Source organism: Ips typographus, linkage group LG1, assembly GCF_016097725.1.
Source record: "Ips typographus isolate SLU linkage group LG1, UJ_Ityp_2.0, whole genome shotgun sequence".
Lineage (NCBI taxonomy): Eukaryota > Metazoa > Arthropoda > Insecta > Coleoptera > Curculionidae > Ips > Ips typographus.
In genome coordinates this window covers 19,507,315-19,525,635 of record NC_138422.1, presented here as the reverse complement: position 1 = coordinate 19,525,635, position 18,321 = coordinate 19,507,315, and the positions used below count along the sequence as shown (strand labels likewise).

Here is an 18,321-nt window from a genome sequence, read left to right as displayed (position 1 = left end):
GTATTATAAATCAAATGTAAAAAAACTGCATGAGTAATGCTCGGTTTCTGAACATGAAGCTCTATCGGTTCAATAGTTATCGGTCCCATATATTTATTTATTCAATAACTTTAATTGGGTGTTCGACCTATAAAATTGTGGAACTGATACAGATATTTTTGTGGTTAGTATGCCGAAAAGGGTTTAACCGCTCAATATCATGGACAAATTCCATGACTCATCAGAAGAAGAGGAAACACTGAAACATCCATTTGATAACGAATTAACAACACAGAAAACAACAAATTACTACACCATTTCTAACTGAAATTCAGAAACCATCAAGTGTAATTCAGAATAGTCATTTAAAATTCAAAAAGAGTCAAGTGTAATTTAGAACAGTTAATTGAAATTCAGAAAGTCAAGTGTAATTTAGAATAGTTAACTGTAATTTAGAAAATGTCAAGAGTAATTCAGAATAGGCAATCGCAATTCAGAAGTTCTGAATCAGAACGTATATAAAGTGTAATTCTGTTTGGTATGAGGGGGAAGCCCCTCAATTCTAACTGGATGCAGTCTCTGTTTTAAAGATGGGAAGATATGGGAAACCATCTGCTGGATCTTGTGGTAGTATGTGATAATGCACCCTGTTACTCTACTTTAGAGGGTGTGTTTCACGGAACAGATGCTAATCTGTTGCGTTTAGCACCTTACTCCCCAATGCTAAACCCAATCGAGACAATTTGGTCAAAAATAAAATCGTTTGTAAAAACAAACTTAAGAATTCCCGATGTAATTGCTCCGGGAGAAGGTGAGCAAAGGCTTCTTCACCTGGAACGAACAATCAATGCGGCCATTATATCCGTTGTAGAAGGTGATTGTGGTAGAGCAGCTCAACATTCTACGACTTTTCATGAGGCTGATGTTTTTGTTGGAACCTATATTGTGTTATTTTTTTCATAACATTCATTGTATTATAAAGTATATTGATTTATTACAGTGCCTTGGAGTTTCAGCTTTGGTAATTTTATCCACAGATAATGTATTTTATGGAATTGCCTTTGAATGTTCTGAATTTAATTTGATGGTTTCTGAATTACAGTTGCCTATTTCATCAATTTTCTAAAAACAAATTTGTATGAGTTGTGTCTCCTTTAGCGAAAATGCGAGATGTGCAAAGAACATTTTGGGTCATTGTTGCTTTTTTTACATGTCCTATAAATGTATAATACGTATTCTGTAACACGCAATTAAATATTCACAAAATTTGTCTATTGTTGATACGTTTTTTCTTTACTTTTTCAGCAACTAATAATTTAATGGACAATATAATGTAACAATAAACATATAATGTAACTCTCAACAAATATGTCAGCAAATCTATTCGGAAAACCATTTCAATAGAAATAAGGAAATCGACCGACAATGAGGGTAATATCGTAGAACTTTATCGTTTCTGTATTCCAAGTGTTTTTAAAATAGTTTAATAAATTTGTCTTTATGACGACGATTTTGTAGATGGTAATTTCTGGATCTTCTATTGTATAGTTGCTGGTTCTTATTATGTATATTGAAATATGAAATATATATTATCCGGGCTTATAAGCCGTGATCTAATGGAATTTCTTCCTTTCTGTAAAAAAAAAAGAAGTTTGAAGCTCTGACACAACAGAACCGGCAATCGGATTTAGTAGAAGCACCACCTGAAGACAGACAACGTAGAACTATTGTCAATCTTACACAAACAGAACTGTCTGCTGATGAACAGAATGTTTTGAGCAAAGGAAGACATTTTGCGATAGTACCTGCAAAGCTGCCAGTAGAGGAAACCATTGCAAATGTGGAGAGTGGAATACGGTCGTTGCCAATACATACCGCAGAGCACATAAGAGCAGAAACGTCACGGATTCTGCAGCGAGCAAAGCCCTCAGGAAGCAATCTCACTTTTGGAGAAAGAACAGCTCTTAAATCACTCAATCAAGACAAAGAGATCCTCGTTTTACCTGCTGATAAAGGAAACGCAACAGTGATCATATCAACTATGAACGGACTACGAACGGAAGATCGATACCCTTCTGGATCCGATAACCTACAAGAAGTTGCCACGTGTCCCAACAGATCGAATACTTAGGACCACAAACCAAGTAATTAAAGATTCCACGACTGTCGCTGCTGAAGATATCCCGAAACTCAAGAAGTCAGAGGTCCTTCCACCCAGACTTTATGGTCTACCTAAAATACACAAGCCGGATGTAGCTCTGAGACCCATCGTTAGTACCATAGGAGGCCCTACGTATGAGATAGCAAAGTACCTTGCAACACTACATCAACCAAAAATAGGAAAGACGGACAGCTTCATAAAAGACTTTAACTAGACCTTAGCTTTATCTCCAGGTGACGTCCTTGTGAGTTTTGATGTTGTTTCTTTATTCACTGTGGTACCCATCAAAACGGCTGTGGAGCAGATAAAACGAGATTTTCCACTGGACATCGTTAAATGGTTCAGACACTGCCTAACCACCACTTACTTCCAATGGCAGGGTAAATTCTTCGAACCAAATGATGGTGTAACAATGGGCAGTCCTCTCAGTCCGGTAATAGCAAACTATTTTAGGAAGAAATTCCATTGGACCACAGCTTATAAGCCCGGATAACTTTCATATTTCAGTTTTGACCGACTATGAAAGCCTTCATAGTTTGATTATGTATATTGTTACGAAACGCTTATTTCGCAGGATGAGTTTAGTTTTTTAAGGAAGATTGACATTTTACAGTAATCAAATATATTGACAAACCTCCATATTGACTAATATTGTTATTAAAATCTTTCTGTTAAAAAACTGTGTCAACTTCTATATAAAAAATAAATAAATACAAAATTGATGTAAAGTTAAGGTTTTAATGATAAAACAACATCTGGCAAGCAAACTTGGTGTCGAGGCCTATACATAAAATTTGTCTTACGTTTATCGAAGTAAACTTTAATGTTACCTTCAAGTCAAGTTCATAACTCAAACGAAAAGAAAGCAAATGTATACATAGAATCTGTCAACGAGGCAAAGAATAATCGTTTTAATTTTTTCCCTTAAGGACAGTTTTAATACACGTTTTATAATAAAAGCGACAGTTTTTTGTATCTTTTCACAGGATGGTTTAGTAAACAGCGTATGCTACGTGCAAATGTTTGTTGATCCTTTGTGAACCGGTTTCGGCCCTTTAGGCCATCATCAGCACTCAAATTCGTCAGGATTGATTACGACCCCTAATTTTTAATTTTTTACTTCCCAAAGCTGATTTTTTATTTTTTTTAACCATCTTTTTTTTAAATTTTAACTAACATACCCAAGTAACACTGTTAGGGCTATTGGGTTTTTTGAAGGTTTTATCAAGGTATTAAAGAAGCTCATAATTTTAAGATTATCATTTTCAAGATTTTAAGTAGTTCTACGGGTGAGCATTAACAACCTCCTTAAAACCGTGCGTTAAAACTGTTTGGCATACAAGTTTTAACAAGGTTTTATAGAATCGGCTTAACCGCTGTCTTAAAACCATTTACTCTCGCCAACCTTCATAAAACCGATTTGTTTTAACACGCTCTTTAATTCTGCTTATTGGTCTTAACAAGCCGGATTTAAGTCAATGTTAAAGGGGTGATAGGGCTATTTCTAAAAATAAGCTTAAATGTTCTTGAGAGTATCACTGCAAAAGCTTTAAAATTTTATGTAACCTTTTAATCTGCCCATCTTAAAACTCGAGTAGGGATCGACAGTGATAATTGTGAAGTCGACTTTGTGTACACTACACTACACAGAATTATTATTTAATTTTAAACTGATTTATAATGGATACCTCAACTGAAAATGATTGGGCACATGTAAAAAGCAAAACTTGCTTAAGATTAAAAATAATCTACCTCAGAGTATAGGATCAGCTCAAAAGGCAAAATTCCTTGATAGTTTGCAACAACAACATACATATTGCTAATAATCCCAGCAATAATTTAATATATTTAATAAAATAAAAAACAAAAACTTTTCTCAACTCAACATAAGTCATGAGTCAAAGTGAACGTCAACCGTCAACTGTGACCAAAATAATTAGTTAGGTTAGGTCGAGGTTTTAACAAAGTGGATTTGACAGCAGTCATAAAACCATCAGGTTTTAAGAAAGTCTTGCTTACGGTAAATTTGGCCAATCCAAGAGCGTTTAAGCAAGTTTAAGTCAATGCAGCTTTAAGGATGCGAGCAAATTACCTTCTTAAAACCACATGGTTGTAACAAAGAGGTTTTTAATGCTGGCTGGTTTTATCACAATAAGCGCCATATTTTTTTAATAATTTACTTGCAATTATGGAGTGATTGATGTAAGTTATGATCAATAAACACTATATTTTGCTAAAATAGCCCTTTTTATTACGTAGGTAAATAACATTTTAAAGTCAAATTAGTTTAAGAAAGTATTAAAAAGTTATCTAATTAAATTAGTTATTTTAAGAGAAAAAACAGAGTTTTATAGAAGGTTTCTGTTTTATAGAGGTATCATGTCCACATTCATCAGTATTGTGCCCTCCGTTTACGATTTTTACTCTTGGACCTACGAGATTTGCCACTAATTTAGATTGTCATCTAAAAACTTACCCTTGTTAATAGATCTGGTAAATCCCAATGGGAGACATGTTGAATGTTGACAATTTCACTTGTTTCTAACCACGATAAATCTAATTACCCAAGAAGAACGTCAAAACGAAGACCTTAGGAGTAAAATGTTTTATGATTACTGTTTTTTGGGAAACTTTAAAACCTATAGGTCTCAAGAGAGTATCTTTTGGTGTTAAGACCAGGGTTTTAAAAAGGTTTTGTAAAGGGTTTTGAAAACTACCAAATGGTTTTATCTGAGGTTTTATGAGTGGTTTTGACAACCCTGATAAGATGGGCCTATTTGGCCGTAAGGGTGTTTTAAGATGGTTTAAATAACGTTGTCAAGCCGAGGTGGTTTTAACATGCTCTTTTGATATTAACCGTGACAACAGTGTGTTGTAGAATTAAAAAATACAAGACACTATCGCTTTTATTATAAAACGTGTAGTAAAATGTGTTTTTACTGAACCACCCTGTGTTCTTCACCGTGCACACTTCACGGCATTACCTGCTAATCTTGTATATTTTGCATGTGAATTTTTGTTACAAATTAACTATCAAATAATTATTAATTTGCTGAAGGTCGACTTAATATCCAATTTTCTTACATTTTAGTAAATGGACTGATCTGTTTAAATTGGTTGGTGACTGTATGTTAATATTTTACAACAAAGCAAAATTAATTTGATTGCCAAATAACATAACATTAACATCATTTTACATCGCTTAATTTGTTGTTATTGTTCTGTCGTTAATTTTAGTTTCTACATTAATGAGCAGAAGTAATACGCAGATCAATTATGTGCTGTGGTTTTGTTAATTTGTTAGATTCGACAATGAATAATGTTCACAAATGAACATTTCCTGAATTTTGTTGATTTTAATTTGCAAAAAAAAAATGTCGATCTATCACGTACACGAAAATTTTTTCTAATACAATAATAATTTAATTAACTATTCAATTTATACATAGAAATATTCTAAACAATTCAAATCAATCCTGAAAGTAAAAAAGTTTAGAACAAATTTGGAAACTCCATTTCCTCATCACCCTATGTATTATTTTTCTATTGAAATTTTACATAAAACATTTTGAATTTCATAAAAAAGTTCAGTTTACTACGTAGGTAAATTCTAGTTATATTTTACGATATGCAATTTAAAAAAGGACTAAGGACATCAAGTTTAGAAAACTGGGTTTAGTAAAAATTACAAAGTACGCCTTTCGTTTTCCAATATTCTAAATAAAGCATTTGGAGTTTAGGTACTTGCTGACAAGAATTGTACACCAACTCTCAAAGTTTTATAGGGTTTTTCTCTCATTTGTGTCTATTTATGATCCCATTTTAGGTAACTTACTTGAACACCAAAGTTTTAATGTGAGAACACTAGTTTAACTTGACTCAAATTTAAAGCCACTCACCTATATTTTCTGCTTTGTCTTGCCGAGTAAACATGGTAAATTGCTGTTTTGTAGTTACAGTAATGCCTAAACGGATTCTTTGCTAGAAAATAAGAGTTGTTGGGCCGTTGTTTAATGAAAACGTAAAAAATTACGTTTTTAATTTCCCTCAGAAATAGTCTATAGAAAGTTTCTTAACAGTTGCTTAATCGTCAAAACAAGCAAATATCAAAGTTTTAAGCCCTACTTTCAGCAAACAACAACTTTTGCTTTTCTTTCCGTTGTTCCCGAGAATTTCTTTAAAATACCACAAAAAGTTAAAGCAGCAAATCAGTAAGGCTGCATAAGTAGCGACCTAATTATTTTTCAGGCAACTCTACAAACATAAGTCTACATTCTTTCTAAGTTTAAATACGACATAATTTGCATGATTTTTCCTGACGTCCTTCAAATTATGATCTTTTTTGATAGCTCGTTTAATAGATATTAATTTCCTTTTTCGAGCTACTACGAAAGCCATACTCAACGACATAGCAAACAAAAGAGATGAAACGATGGGTTTTTAATTTTACTTTGAAACCGTTAGCTTTTAAAGCTTTAGATTCAATGACTCCAGTTATGCTCAGGCTATGAAAACGCGTTCGGAAATATTGTGCGAAATGAAATTTCACCGTATAGTTTTATGAGTGTGAAACACGTGTGGGATATTCACTTTTTTGCTACCGTTTTAGAAGGTTGTCTGAAAATGCGTTAATGGAAAAAGAATAAAATTGAAGTCGCTGTGAGCACTAAAAGTTTTGCGATGGAATAATTCCTTTATATTTGAAAGGTGCTAGGCAAGTGTTTTGGTAGCTTGTAGTTTGCCCTTACCATTTTTCTATTTTTACTCAAAAGAGTTTCAGTTACGAGGAGGAGTAATTATTTCTTTTGAAAAAGCTCTTAATAGTCAAGTCAAAGTTAACATATGCTTTATAGTTTTATTGTAATAAGAACAGGTTGGTAATAAGCAGACAATTCAGTAAACTTAGCAAAATTGATATAGCAGAACTAAACGTAGAGGACATCTGGGGAAAAATCAAAACTTGCATACTGAAGGTTGGTAAACTTAATCGCAAGAAACAGCAGAAAGCTAGAATTTTGCACCGAAGTGAAAGAGCAAAAAAAAAGAAAAGAAGAGCTCTAGGGCATACATATCAATCAGATCAATAAAGAACTGCACCAAATTCGCTAGTGATATGGATCATGACATATATGGAGCGTCGCAAGGTCTGGAAGATGCTCAAGAATAGGGAAAAGCCAGGAAACGAATTTAAACAAACTAAAAAAACAAACATACTGACATGGAAAAACTACTGTCAAAAACTATACAGTGCTCCAGAGACATCTAAGATAGGGAAGTATGAAACATACCATCAAGCTACAATAACTAACTAAGGCATCAGAAGCAGACAACAATAGCAACGAAATCATAAAATACGCCGCGTCGGTGCCGAATACTTTACCAGAGAAGTATAGAGGCATTCTTCTTCTTCTTCATTGCTATCTTCATCATCATTGCTATTCTTACTTTAAAAACTGCGGCTTTGAATAGGTTGGAGAACGTGACGCCGAACCATTCTCCTAAGTTCCTAAGCCAGGATATTATTCTCCTTACACAAATACAAAAGAACAGAACAGCAAGGTTTCAGATGAAACAGATGCCTAATTTATACAACGTGGTATCATACGTATATTTTGTCCTCACTAACGCATTTGACAAAGTACGTTTGACTGACGTTACCGATGTAGGAAAGATGTTACCAAAAGGAAAGACAAGCTCCGGCAACATCGTGGAAGTTGTACACAATCTAAATACAGGTAACTATAGAAAGATTAAAACAGGATACAACTACACGAAAAACATAAGAACACCAGAAGGAATCAGACAGTCTCGGCCCATTTCTATTCAACCTACTAATGAACAAAATTATAGAAGAGATGTCAGCGATGGGTATTGGGAATCAAATGGGTCGAAACTAAATTAGCATAGTGTGCTACGCCAATGACGAAGTTCGGAACCGACCAGTAAGAGACAGACCCACAGGAGGACCACCTAAGCTATGGAAGGACAGCTGGGGATCTACATCCCAAGAGCGACCCCTAAGGCGACCCAATTAATAGATCAAATTAAATAAGAAGATCTCCCATAGTCTTAACTCATTAGGTGTTACTTCGTATATTGCAATTTTTACGTTCTCTAACTCAAGCTCAGCTGTTTATGAGAGAGAGGGACTACCTAATCATGTCATGGTTTGAGGCATAATTAACAGAAAACGCCAATTTCATGAATATTTTCGAGTCTCCTTGAATCCACAGAAGCATATACAGGGTGTCCTTTCTATTTTAGTCAAAATATTGGGGTGAATAGACAATGGAAAAATGTCAGTCTTCCATGAAACATGTGTTAATAAAATGTGGTTTATTTTCAAGATACAGGGCGCTGAATTATTAATAGCTATTTATGAACCAAGGGTGTTAGAGAGAAGATAATGTCCTAAAGAAACCTATCCATCGACTCATAGGCCCTAGGGCGGTTTTGGCTTGATGGTCATTTTACTCTCCCTAACGCCTATGGTACATACAATGTTTTATGTTTCACCTAATTCAGCGATTATTCACTGTTTCTGGCATTTATACGGTATGTTGTTTAGTGATGTTTTTACCTGAATTGATAGACTTTGATAGTCCTGTCAGTCAGTGAAAATGGCAAAAGCTGCACGAAATTTTAGAAAATATAAAAGAAAATGCAGCAAAAGGTAACAAAATGTGATTTTTTTGGGACATTTTTAAATCTTCACGATTTCTAAAGGAAACGACAGATTTTGATGCGGTTTAGACTACCATTAAGCTTGATTTACTGGCTTTTGCCTGATGGGAAATACAAGGTGGAAAAGAAGTACATGCAAAAAAGGGAGTTTGTAGCAGTTTCCAAATATCAATAATTTTTTTCGGTTTGTTTTAGCATAAAGAAGTGTTGCTTTTAGATCAATATCTCGGGGCGTTTTTGGCCGTTTTCCAGTTAACATCTTGTCACTCAAGAAACACATAGCAGTGCTCATGGCAGCTTTGATCTGTCATTCTAAGTCTAAGTTCATAATTTTAAGCCAACTCCCTTGATTGTTACAACCATACAGGGTGTCCAGAGACAGCTAAAGTGGACGTGGTTGTGTGTAGTGGAACAAGTTTTGCAAACCATTTCAAGTTTCACTCACTGTCGCTGGTAAGACTTTACAGGGTATCCAGGCAATCATGTGGGAAATACTTAAATATTAAAGCATTTGCTTGTTTTTTACATCAGGAAAAAGCCAATAAATCAAGCCCAAGGACAATTCAAATCGCATTAAAATCTGTTAATTCATTTCGAAATGGCGAGATTTTGAAAATGACCCAAAAAAATCGCTGTCCTGGTTGACGTAGCGCAGTTTATTTATGATGTGTCAAGTTGCATTGCAAGTTGAACACGAAATGGTTCAAATAAAAGAAAGAGAACAAGTAGCATTACTCATAATGATCAAAAATGATGACAAAAGACCTTTCCACACAAGAGAAATATTCTATTAAACATTACTCGATCGGGAACTGAAAGCGTTATCTACCGTGTTCATCTCTCGTCTTTAATCCACCTTCCAATTGGACTTTGTCAGGTATTTTAGTTAGTAATAAAAGAAAGAAATGTATTTTTTAGACCTGCGATTGCAAAAGATGAAAATCTTTGCAGTGTGGCAGAAGGTAGACATTTCCGTAATATTTGGAATACCCTGTATGTCATTGGAAGGACAATTTGGGTTCTTTTTAAATACATAAGTGACTTTGCTTTTATTTTTTTTATCTCAAAAACGGGATTTAGACAACTATATTTTACGCATAAACGCAGCTGAAATTCGGTATCTGCCAAACAATAGCAGATAAATACAAATGGTTTATGCTATACCTATAAACTATGGGATTAACAGTGCCCTTTTAATGGTTTATTTTAGGTATAAAAGGGACACTCTTATGGTCATTTTGGAACCTTCTCTATATTTCATTTGCTATTAAAGTTATCAAAAAAGGAAAAACGGTTTCCGGTAGAAGTTTTGACATAGAATCCAATGGCGTAGTCAGTTTTTTCCTATTACGTTTAGTTTCTGACATATAACAGTAAGTTATATTTTTTTAAATGGAACACCCTATATATTTTTAGTTCATTTAATTTTATTGATTTTTACTTTTTCAACGGTGTATTAAAACATATAAGTTTGTAAACGTTAATCTTGGTAATTAGAAAAAAAGCGTTTCCTTAACAAAAAAGTGCTAAATAATATGTATAAAAATACCCACAGTCGAAACAAAATTTGACTATGTTCATATTAACATGTTACATGTCGTTTATAAACAGTTTTTTCAACTTCCACCTTAAAAATAGTAGAAAATAGAAATAGCCACTTTTCTTATTAAAGTGACGGTAGAACTGTTTGCAACTTAGATTTTTAATAAGATTTATTTAAAATATTAAATTTTCTGATGTGTTAGTTTATATGATTTCCGATTTTGTTTGGTATTTTAGATATTAGCCTTTTTTACCTTAGCAAAAGGTCTTTTTTTAAAATAACAGGATTAACCCCCATAAACTTATATGTTGTAATATACCGTTGAAAAGGTAAAAATCAACAGAATTAAATGACGTAAAAATATATAGGATGTTCCATTTAAAAAAATGTAACTTACTGTCATATATCAGAAACTAAACGAAATAGAAAAAAACTGACGACGCCATTGGATTCTATATGAAAACTTCTACCGGGAACCGTTCTTCCTTTTTTGATAACTTTAAGAGCAACTGAAATACTGAAGAGGTACAAAAATTACCAATTTTCGAAAGCCCCCCTTTGAAACAAAAGAAGTTTGCGCCGCCCACTTTTCTCCAGTCATCTCAGCTCAGAAAAAGAGATCAGAACACGTATGCTACTTTTTTTTCTATCTATTACCGTTTTTTCTGTACCCCGTAAAACCATCGAAAATGCAGCACCCTGTACATGCCATGTTAAAAAATTTACAAAATATTCCGCCGTCTTCCTTCAAGAAACCATGTTGTCCGTTTTTGCCACTATGTATACAACAGTCACAAAACAAGACGAGATCTGGAAATTTGATAAAGCTTTAAACAATTAACTTTAATAGCAATATTGTGGCAGTCTAAGGCGTGCACTTTGTGGAAGATAATCAATCAAAAAAGTTTATATTAATTACACTGCTGCTAATTTTTTGTTGTTTTATCGTAATGAAAAATTCACGAAGTATGCGACTAAAGGGCGTGGGGAAAGCCGTTATAAAATATTACAAAAAACCTACGTGTTATTGTCATTTATCTAGTTCGCTTTTGGAACGTATTTACTTGAATTCTTTATAAACACTGTCTCTGCTATTTTTTGTAGATATTAAATTATATTTTTATTCCAAATAATTTGAATCCACCTTTGAAACAAGATCTCTGTAAAGATGTTTAAGTAGTAAACGTACGTGTCGTTGAATTTGTTTGGCCCAAGTGCCTACAATTTAAACGTGAAAATATGAAGCAGCAATTTATATCAAGAGTGTCTACAGACTGGAGAGAAACTTCCCTTGATTATAAAATATCACCTGTAATAGAGTAACAATTTACTACAAGAAGGAATATAGTACCATAACAAATATGCAAACGAAATCTGCCTATACGGAAAATGAAACAAAAATAGCATACAGACAGGTAGATCTTTATACATATAATAATAACTGTAATATTACCATAAATCATTATTTTAAAAACAACACTAACAATTAGATAACATGTTTTTGTAAAAAAAATTTATTACATTATTATTTTTTCTTCGATGCTAATACGTTGAAAATATATTTTATTATATTAAATAAATATAATAAATATATTATATAAAATTATTCTAAATTATATGTTACGTAAAGTATAATAGTTATTTACATAACAAGTAGGATATGAATGTTATTAACGCACGCATGTGAAAATTTGCACGACGAGGCCGCAGGCCAAGTGGTGTAATCACACAGTGCGTTAATAACATATCCTACGTGTTACGTACAACATTTTATCTACAACGATTATTATTTTAATAATTAATTGAAAAAAATAAAATAAATAAAAATAAAAAAAAAATAAAAATATTTTCAGCAACTTGTTAGGCATGTCAACATCTGGCATTAATTTATCCAATTGCAAAGAGTTTACCATTAATATTTATCCTAATAATAATTGAGTTTTCATGTAATTGTATGTCATGTTTTTTAATTAAAAAATATCTAACTAAAAGTTACTTTTAATATTAATATTAACAAGAAGCAAGATAGTGGAGGCAACAGAACTCCAGATGTACAAACAAATTGTTCACCGATTATTAACGCACTAGTGCGGTAATAGATTCAAAAAAGCACTAGTGCGGTAATTAAGGTCATTATGACACTGAAAATAGTGCGAAATTACGATATTATGTAACTGTTGTAGATAAAGTATTTTACGCACGATATGGAAGAAGTTACGCACGAAGCCGCGTAGCGGTGAGTGTGTAATTCCATTCTTTACACTTTATTCTCTTGTTCTTACAGCACTAGTTACGTAATATACAATTATTTGTCATTGTTACGTCATCCTATTTTGGTTTATATTTCCGTATACATTAGTATTTAGGGTGCGTCTTTCAGGACAATAGGTCCTTAAATTACAAAATTTGCGGAAGGTAATGAACGAGAGAAGAAGGAGACGTGAGAACGGTGCCACCCAATATTGATAAATCAGATGATCCCCTAATCTTAGAGGAAGAAGTGCAGGCAGCCTTGAAAAATGGTAAATATCAACAGGCCTTGAGTTCCGATTGAATTCCTACTGAAATATTAAGCTTGATCGAAGTGGCTTACAAAAGTGTTGAATGCGATCTATGATAGGAGCGTCACACCCACGGAGTGGCTGAAATCTGAATTTGTTAATCTCCCCAAAAAGCCTAATGCTGACAAATGTAACCATTTTCGAACAGTAAGCTTGATGAGCCTTCTATTAAAGATATTCCTGAAAATAATGCACAGTATAATGAAACCCAATTCGGCTTTAGAAGTGCTAGAGGTACTTAAAAGGCTCTATTTTTGATCCTGTTTCAGCGATGCACGGACGTCAACTGCGATATGCTTATATGCATGTTTCGTATATAGGAAGGCGTTTTGATTAAGTGCGGCACACGTAAATAATGGAAGTTCTGCAAAAATCTGCCCGGGATGGGAAAGATCTCAAAATCATCAGAAATTTTACTGAAATCCTATGGCTTGTGTCAGAGTAGACAGAAAAGCAACAGAGGAGATACAAATATTACGTGCTGTAAGGCAGGGATGCATCTCCTGTAATTTTCAATCTGTACTCGGAGTACATCTTCAGGAAAGCCCTGTATGATATTGAAAGAATGTTGCTAAATAAACGAATGAATAATAAAAGGTATGCAGATGATACCGTTATTTTTGCAGACAACCTAGCTTCCTTACAACTCCTAATGGACAGTGTTGCATCATACAGTCGACAATACGGTCTCGAAATAAGCACCAACAAAACAAAGTATGATAATCACTAAAACCATACACCCGTGATATTTTATTGGTAGAAGGAACTCGTTTAGAAAGAATCACCAAATACATATACTTGGGCACGAACATAAATGAGAACTGGGACTATTCTGTGGAGATCAGAACACGTATTGAAAAAGCCAGAACAGCATTTCTTAAAATGAAAAAAGTCTTTACTAGCCACGAGTTACAGCTGTCAACGAAAATTCGCCTATTGCGATGTTACTGTGGCTGGGAATGCGGCCTCAGATAGATGGGTCAAGCAAGACTACTGCTTTTTACCTTCCCATCGCTGTAGACCAAAAGGATAGGTCTGGAAGAGGAAGTCGCTACAAGTCCAGGAATTTTCCCTTTCGGGAAGTTCCCAGAGTTGCATCGGCGTCCTCTGTCCTGGGAGAAGGATCCCCCGCTGACAAAGGGGCTCTTCTGGCGCTCTTCTTGTCCTCTATTTCTTCTTTCTTCGTCAGCTCGTCCATCTCTGGTGGTCCTGGCAAACTATAGGATGTCTAAACAGCCAGCTTTTGTCCGTCTGTTTTTACATCCTATAGTTTTGGGGAGTTAGGGTCTGGTGAGTGGGGGATGGTTTTCGCCCTTTTGCGTAGGCAAAGCGGGGAAAAGTGCCAGGAGTGCAGTCAGAGCCCAGTTAGCACCGGGATAACTTTTCGCTGCTTTCTGCTTTTTGTATCCTCACTGCGCTCTGCTTGATTCTTTCCGTTGCGGTGGTGAACTTTAAATCTCGTTGGATGTTCACGTTTCTGACGTACCATGGAGCGTCAACCGCTGTCCTGAACGCAATGTTTTCCACAGCTTAGAGTTGCTTCAGGTGCGATGAGTTGATGAGCGTCACTTTGTTCCGAAGTGCCAGCTTCGATATCCTGCTTGTCATGAGCTACAGTTTTGCTCTGGTCGCTCTGGCTTTCTGTCTGGCGTATTCTCTGTGGCTTCCCCACGTGAGTTTCCTGTACATCTTAACCTCAACGTCGCCTCGTTGCGCCACTCGATGTCCAAGTTTTTTAACCTGACGTTGCCTTCTATCCTCATCTTTGGTCTTCTTTTGAAGACTATGGCCTGCGTTTTCTCCGTGTTTAGGTAGATCTTCCATTTGTTGCACTATTTCTCCAATGCTGTGGTCTCCTCTGGAAGGTATCGGTTCAGAAGTCGGGCGCTCCTGCTCCGGGACATGATCGCAGTGTCATCTGCGTAGAGTTTGGTTTGCTGAGTTTTAGGCGGATCTGAAACATAAATGTTATAGAGAAATGGCGACAGTACTGCATCTTGCGGCATTTCTGCTTCCATTTCCCTATAACTTGAGTAGACGCTGTCGATTTTGACTTGGAAGCAACGAGCTGAAAGAAAAGATCTAATTAGTTTTACAAAGCCGGCTTCCGGCATCTTGATTAGTCTTGAGTCCACTGTGCCAAACCCTGTCGAAGGTCTTGGAGACGTCTAGCAGCACGGCTCCTGTCGCTTCTTTCCTGATGAACCCTTCCGTGATGTACTCGGTCATCCTCAGGACTTGGAGTTCCGTTGATAGTGTCTTCCGGAATCCAAATTGCTCGTCGGGGATGACGTGCAGGTTCTCTTCTTGCTCCTTTAGACTCCTGAGGTTGATTCTTCTGCCACTTTTTTGATTATAAGAATGGCAAGAGGCTGATGGGCCTATAATTCTGGGGGAACAGCGGGTTCTTTTGTGGTTTCGGGAACAGGATAACATCGGCTCTCTTACAGTCAGCAGGAAAGTGCCTCAGTTGAAGTATTGCGTTAACAATATTCAATAGGGCAGCTATCCCGCGTCTCGGTAGTTTTCTGAGCGCAATGTTTCCTATCTCGTCCCATCCTGATGCGATGCCACGTGTTTTCGATTATTTTTTATGGGGTCGAAAAGTGGACGCTTACGAAGGCCTCCTCCAAAAAAACTTGGGGCATTTGAAATGTGGCCGTACCGAAGATTCCAATGAATACCTTAGACAGAGAGAAGAACCAATACGAAAGTGCTGCGAGGGATGGGAAAGGAGAAGGAAGTCCTGAATACAGTTAAGACTCGAAAGCTACAATATCTAGGACATGTAATGCGTAATGAGAGCCGCTATGTCCTTTTGCAGAAGAATCACCACGGCAAGGTATATGAAGGTAGAGGAATGGACAGAAGGAGAGTATCGAGGTTGACAAATTTAAGAACGTGGTTTAACCACTCAGCTATTTTGCGCTGCTGTTAACAAAGTTTGAATAGCCAATATGATAGCCAACATTCAAAACGTAAAGTACTTCCGAATTTAAAGGTCGTTGGTGCATAAAACGTTGTACGTACAGCGGGATGAAATAAAGGCTACATCCTTGACCGAATAAAGACCCTCCGCTTTCAGCCATGGATTCATAAATAACCATAATAACAAACGACTTTATCGCCCCATAATATAATAAAACACCTAATTCTACCAGCGACAACCCTACATTATTATATATCAATCAACGTCCCTTTTATAAAAATTGCACTTAAACTCACTTATTCAGCTAATATTATACAAGCACTTAGGAGGCTAATGGGTTATTAATGCGTTCGATAAATAGAGCTAAATCCTAATGAGTTTAAATGAGATGTAAAGTAGGAGTCTATGTTTTAAGTGCATTATTACTTTATACATACTTTCTTTTAACTTCCAGATTAAACATGACCAATGACCCGATTCCAACGATTTTTGAGATAGACGCGGACAACTTAACACCAACTTCAACAATTTCGTTCATCGAACTCAACTCTACAATTGAAGATTTGAAAAGCTTTGTTAACAACTCCCAGCTTTACGCTCAGCAGGAATATATCTTCGATCAGTTTTACATCAGAGCAATTTTTATTGCTTTATATACGATGGTTTTCGCTTTCTGCTTTTTCGGTAAGTATGTACTTTAGGATAAATTGAGAAATATTATTTAAACGGAAAAACTCAGATCGTCACAGTAGTTTCTCGTATTAACTGCAATGACGAAATCTAAATTTGAACGTAGTGGGTTTGATGCGAATAGTTATGCAGCGGAACGTGGTTCTATTATAAAATTATAACGAAGTTTTATAATTGGAAATCATCGGGTTTTCCTAGACTTTTAATTATATTTTAGCCACGTGTCACCAATGTTGCTTGCTCGATTTAATAACGGTCGAGTTTAGTCGCTCGTCGTCTGTTTTAAGGAAATTACTTTGGCCTTAAATGGAATCGTAGGAGGCTTGAACTCTGAAAGCAAATAATAAAATACAGTATAAAGAAAATTAATAAAAAGCCTTTTTACGAGTTTTCCTTCCGGATAGCAAACAATATTCTGCAAATAAACAAAATTTATTCTTTTGGAATAAATATATTGTTGCTGCCATGAATAACATTGCGGAATGTTCTAATATTTTTTATTGAAAGCGTGGTTTTCGAAATATTAGAGTGGTTAGGGACTGGATTGTCAACTCAACGTTTTAAATTTTAATGGAATTTTACAGGATGCTCCATAAAGTTGGATTTTTTAAACGGATTGATTTGATATTGACGATGAAACTTCTGAAAATTTGAAGAAAACTTTAACTAATCCTTATTTCCTATACTTATCCAAAAATAACAAAGCTTTAGTTTTAATGTTTTGGACTTGAGTGTTGCTAAATCAATCGAAAAGCCAACATTCAACTTTTTCAATTTTTTTCTTTAATGGAACACCCTGTTTTCAATCTAATTTTTGAGTTCTTCTCAGGACACCTAATAGTTATTCTGAATATTTCCCTCATGTGTTAAATGTCAGAATGACAGCGAATACTTCCCTATATTTATCTTGCACCACCACATTTTAGACGGCTCATAAAATAGTGGATTTGTCAGCAAAACGCAAGTCTAAATTAATAATTATATTATCAAATAAATGGTTTGCTAATATAACCTTTTGTTTGTTTTTGGTTTTTCTGACCATTTTTCTCATATGAGAACATTACAATTGTTTTAGGTATTGCAAATGTAAAATTTCATAACAAAAAGTAAATATCTCAGGAACGGATATAGACAGATATATGATACTATAAATGAAATAGGTCTAGGATTTGTCGTATTAAGGTCCATAACTCTTGCAGTTCAAAATCCCGAAGAAGTAGCAGCTGCTCTGGTTGAGATTTGGGACAATCTGCCTCAAGACATGATTGATAATGTAATCAGAAGCATGAGGAGACGGATGACTGCCGTGATAAGGGCGCGTGGAGTGCAAACGCGTTACTAAAACAATTTTGAAAATGTTTTTGCTCTACAGGTTCTTATATTCTTGGTGTTTTGAATCTTTACCTTCATACATATTGTTCTTAATTTATTGTTGTTGTGATTCTTTCGACCAGTTGACCTTTAAACACCCTCCGGTTTATTATAAAGCACAAATTGGACCAGTCCTAAGCCTGGATAAAGTGTGAAGGAAGCATTAAAAATTACATTTAACCAAATGTAAAAATGGGACTTTTTAATTAGCCCTGTATACTTTTAAGCATTCTTCACACAATAAACTGATAGGTAAAAGTGTGACGTGACCAATATTTAACTTAAGGTACAGAGTTCTCAGAAAAACGACATGAATTTCATATCCAATTCGAGTGTCGACGTTGGTGAAATTGAGATAAATATTCACCTTTTCTTCGAAACCCTGTGTTTTTCTAATAATTGA

General features: G+C 35.1%; 1 protein-coding gene across 1 annotated transcript in view; it reads left to right on the top strand.

The window, feature by feature from the left end:
- Positions 1-18,321, top strand: part of LOC145731918 (trissin receptor-like) — a 394,457-nt gene that overhangs the window by 171,774 nt on the left and 204,362 nt on the right. Inside the window, exon 2 of the mRNA XM_081983912.1 lies at positions 16,312-16,541. Within this exon, the coding sequence (XP_081840038.1) occupies positions 16,319-16,541 (223 nt within the window). The 5' untranslated portion in view covers positions 16,312-16,318. The remainder of the gene's footprint in view (positions 1-16,311; positions 16,542-18,321) is intronic.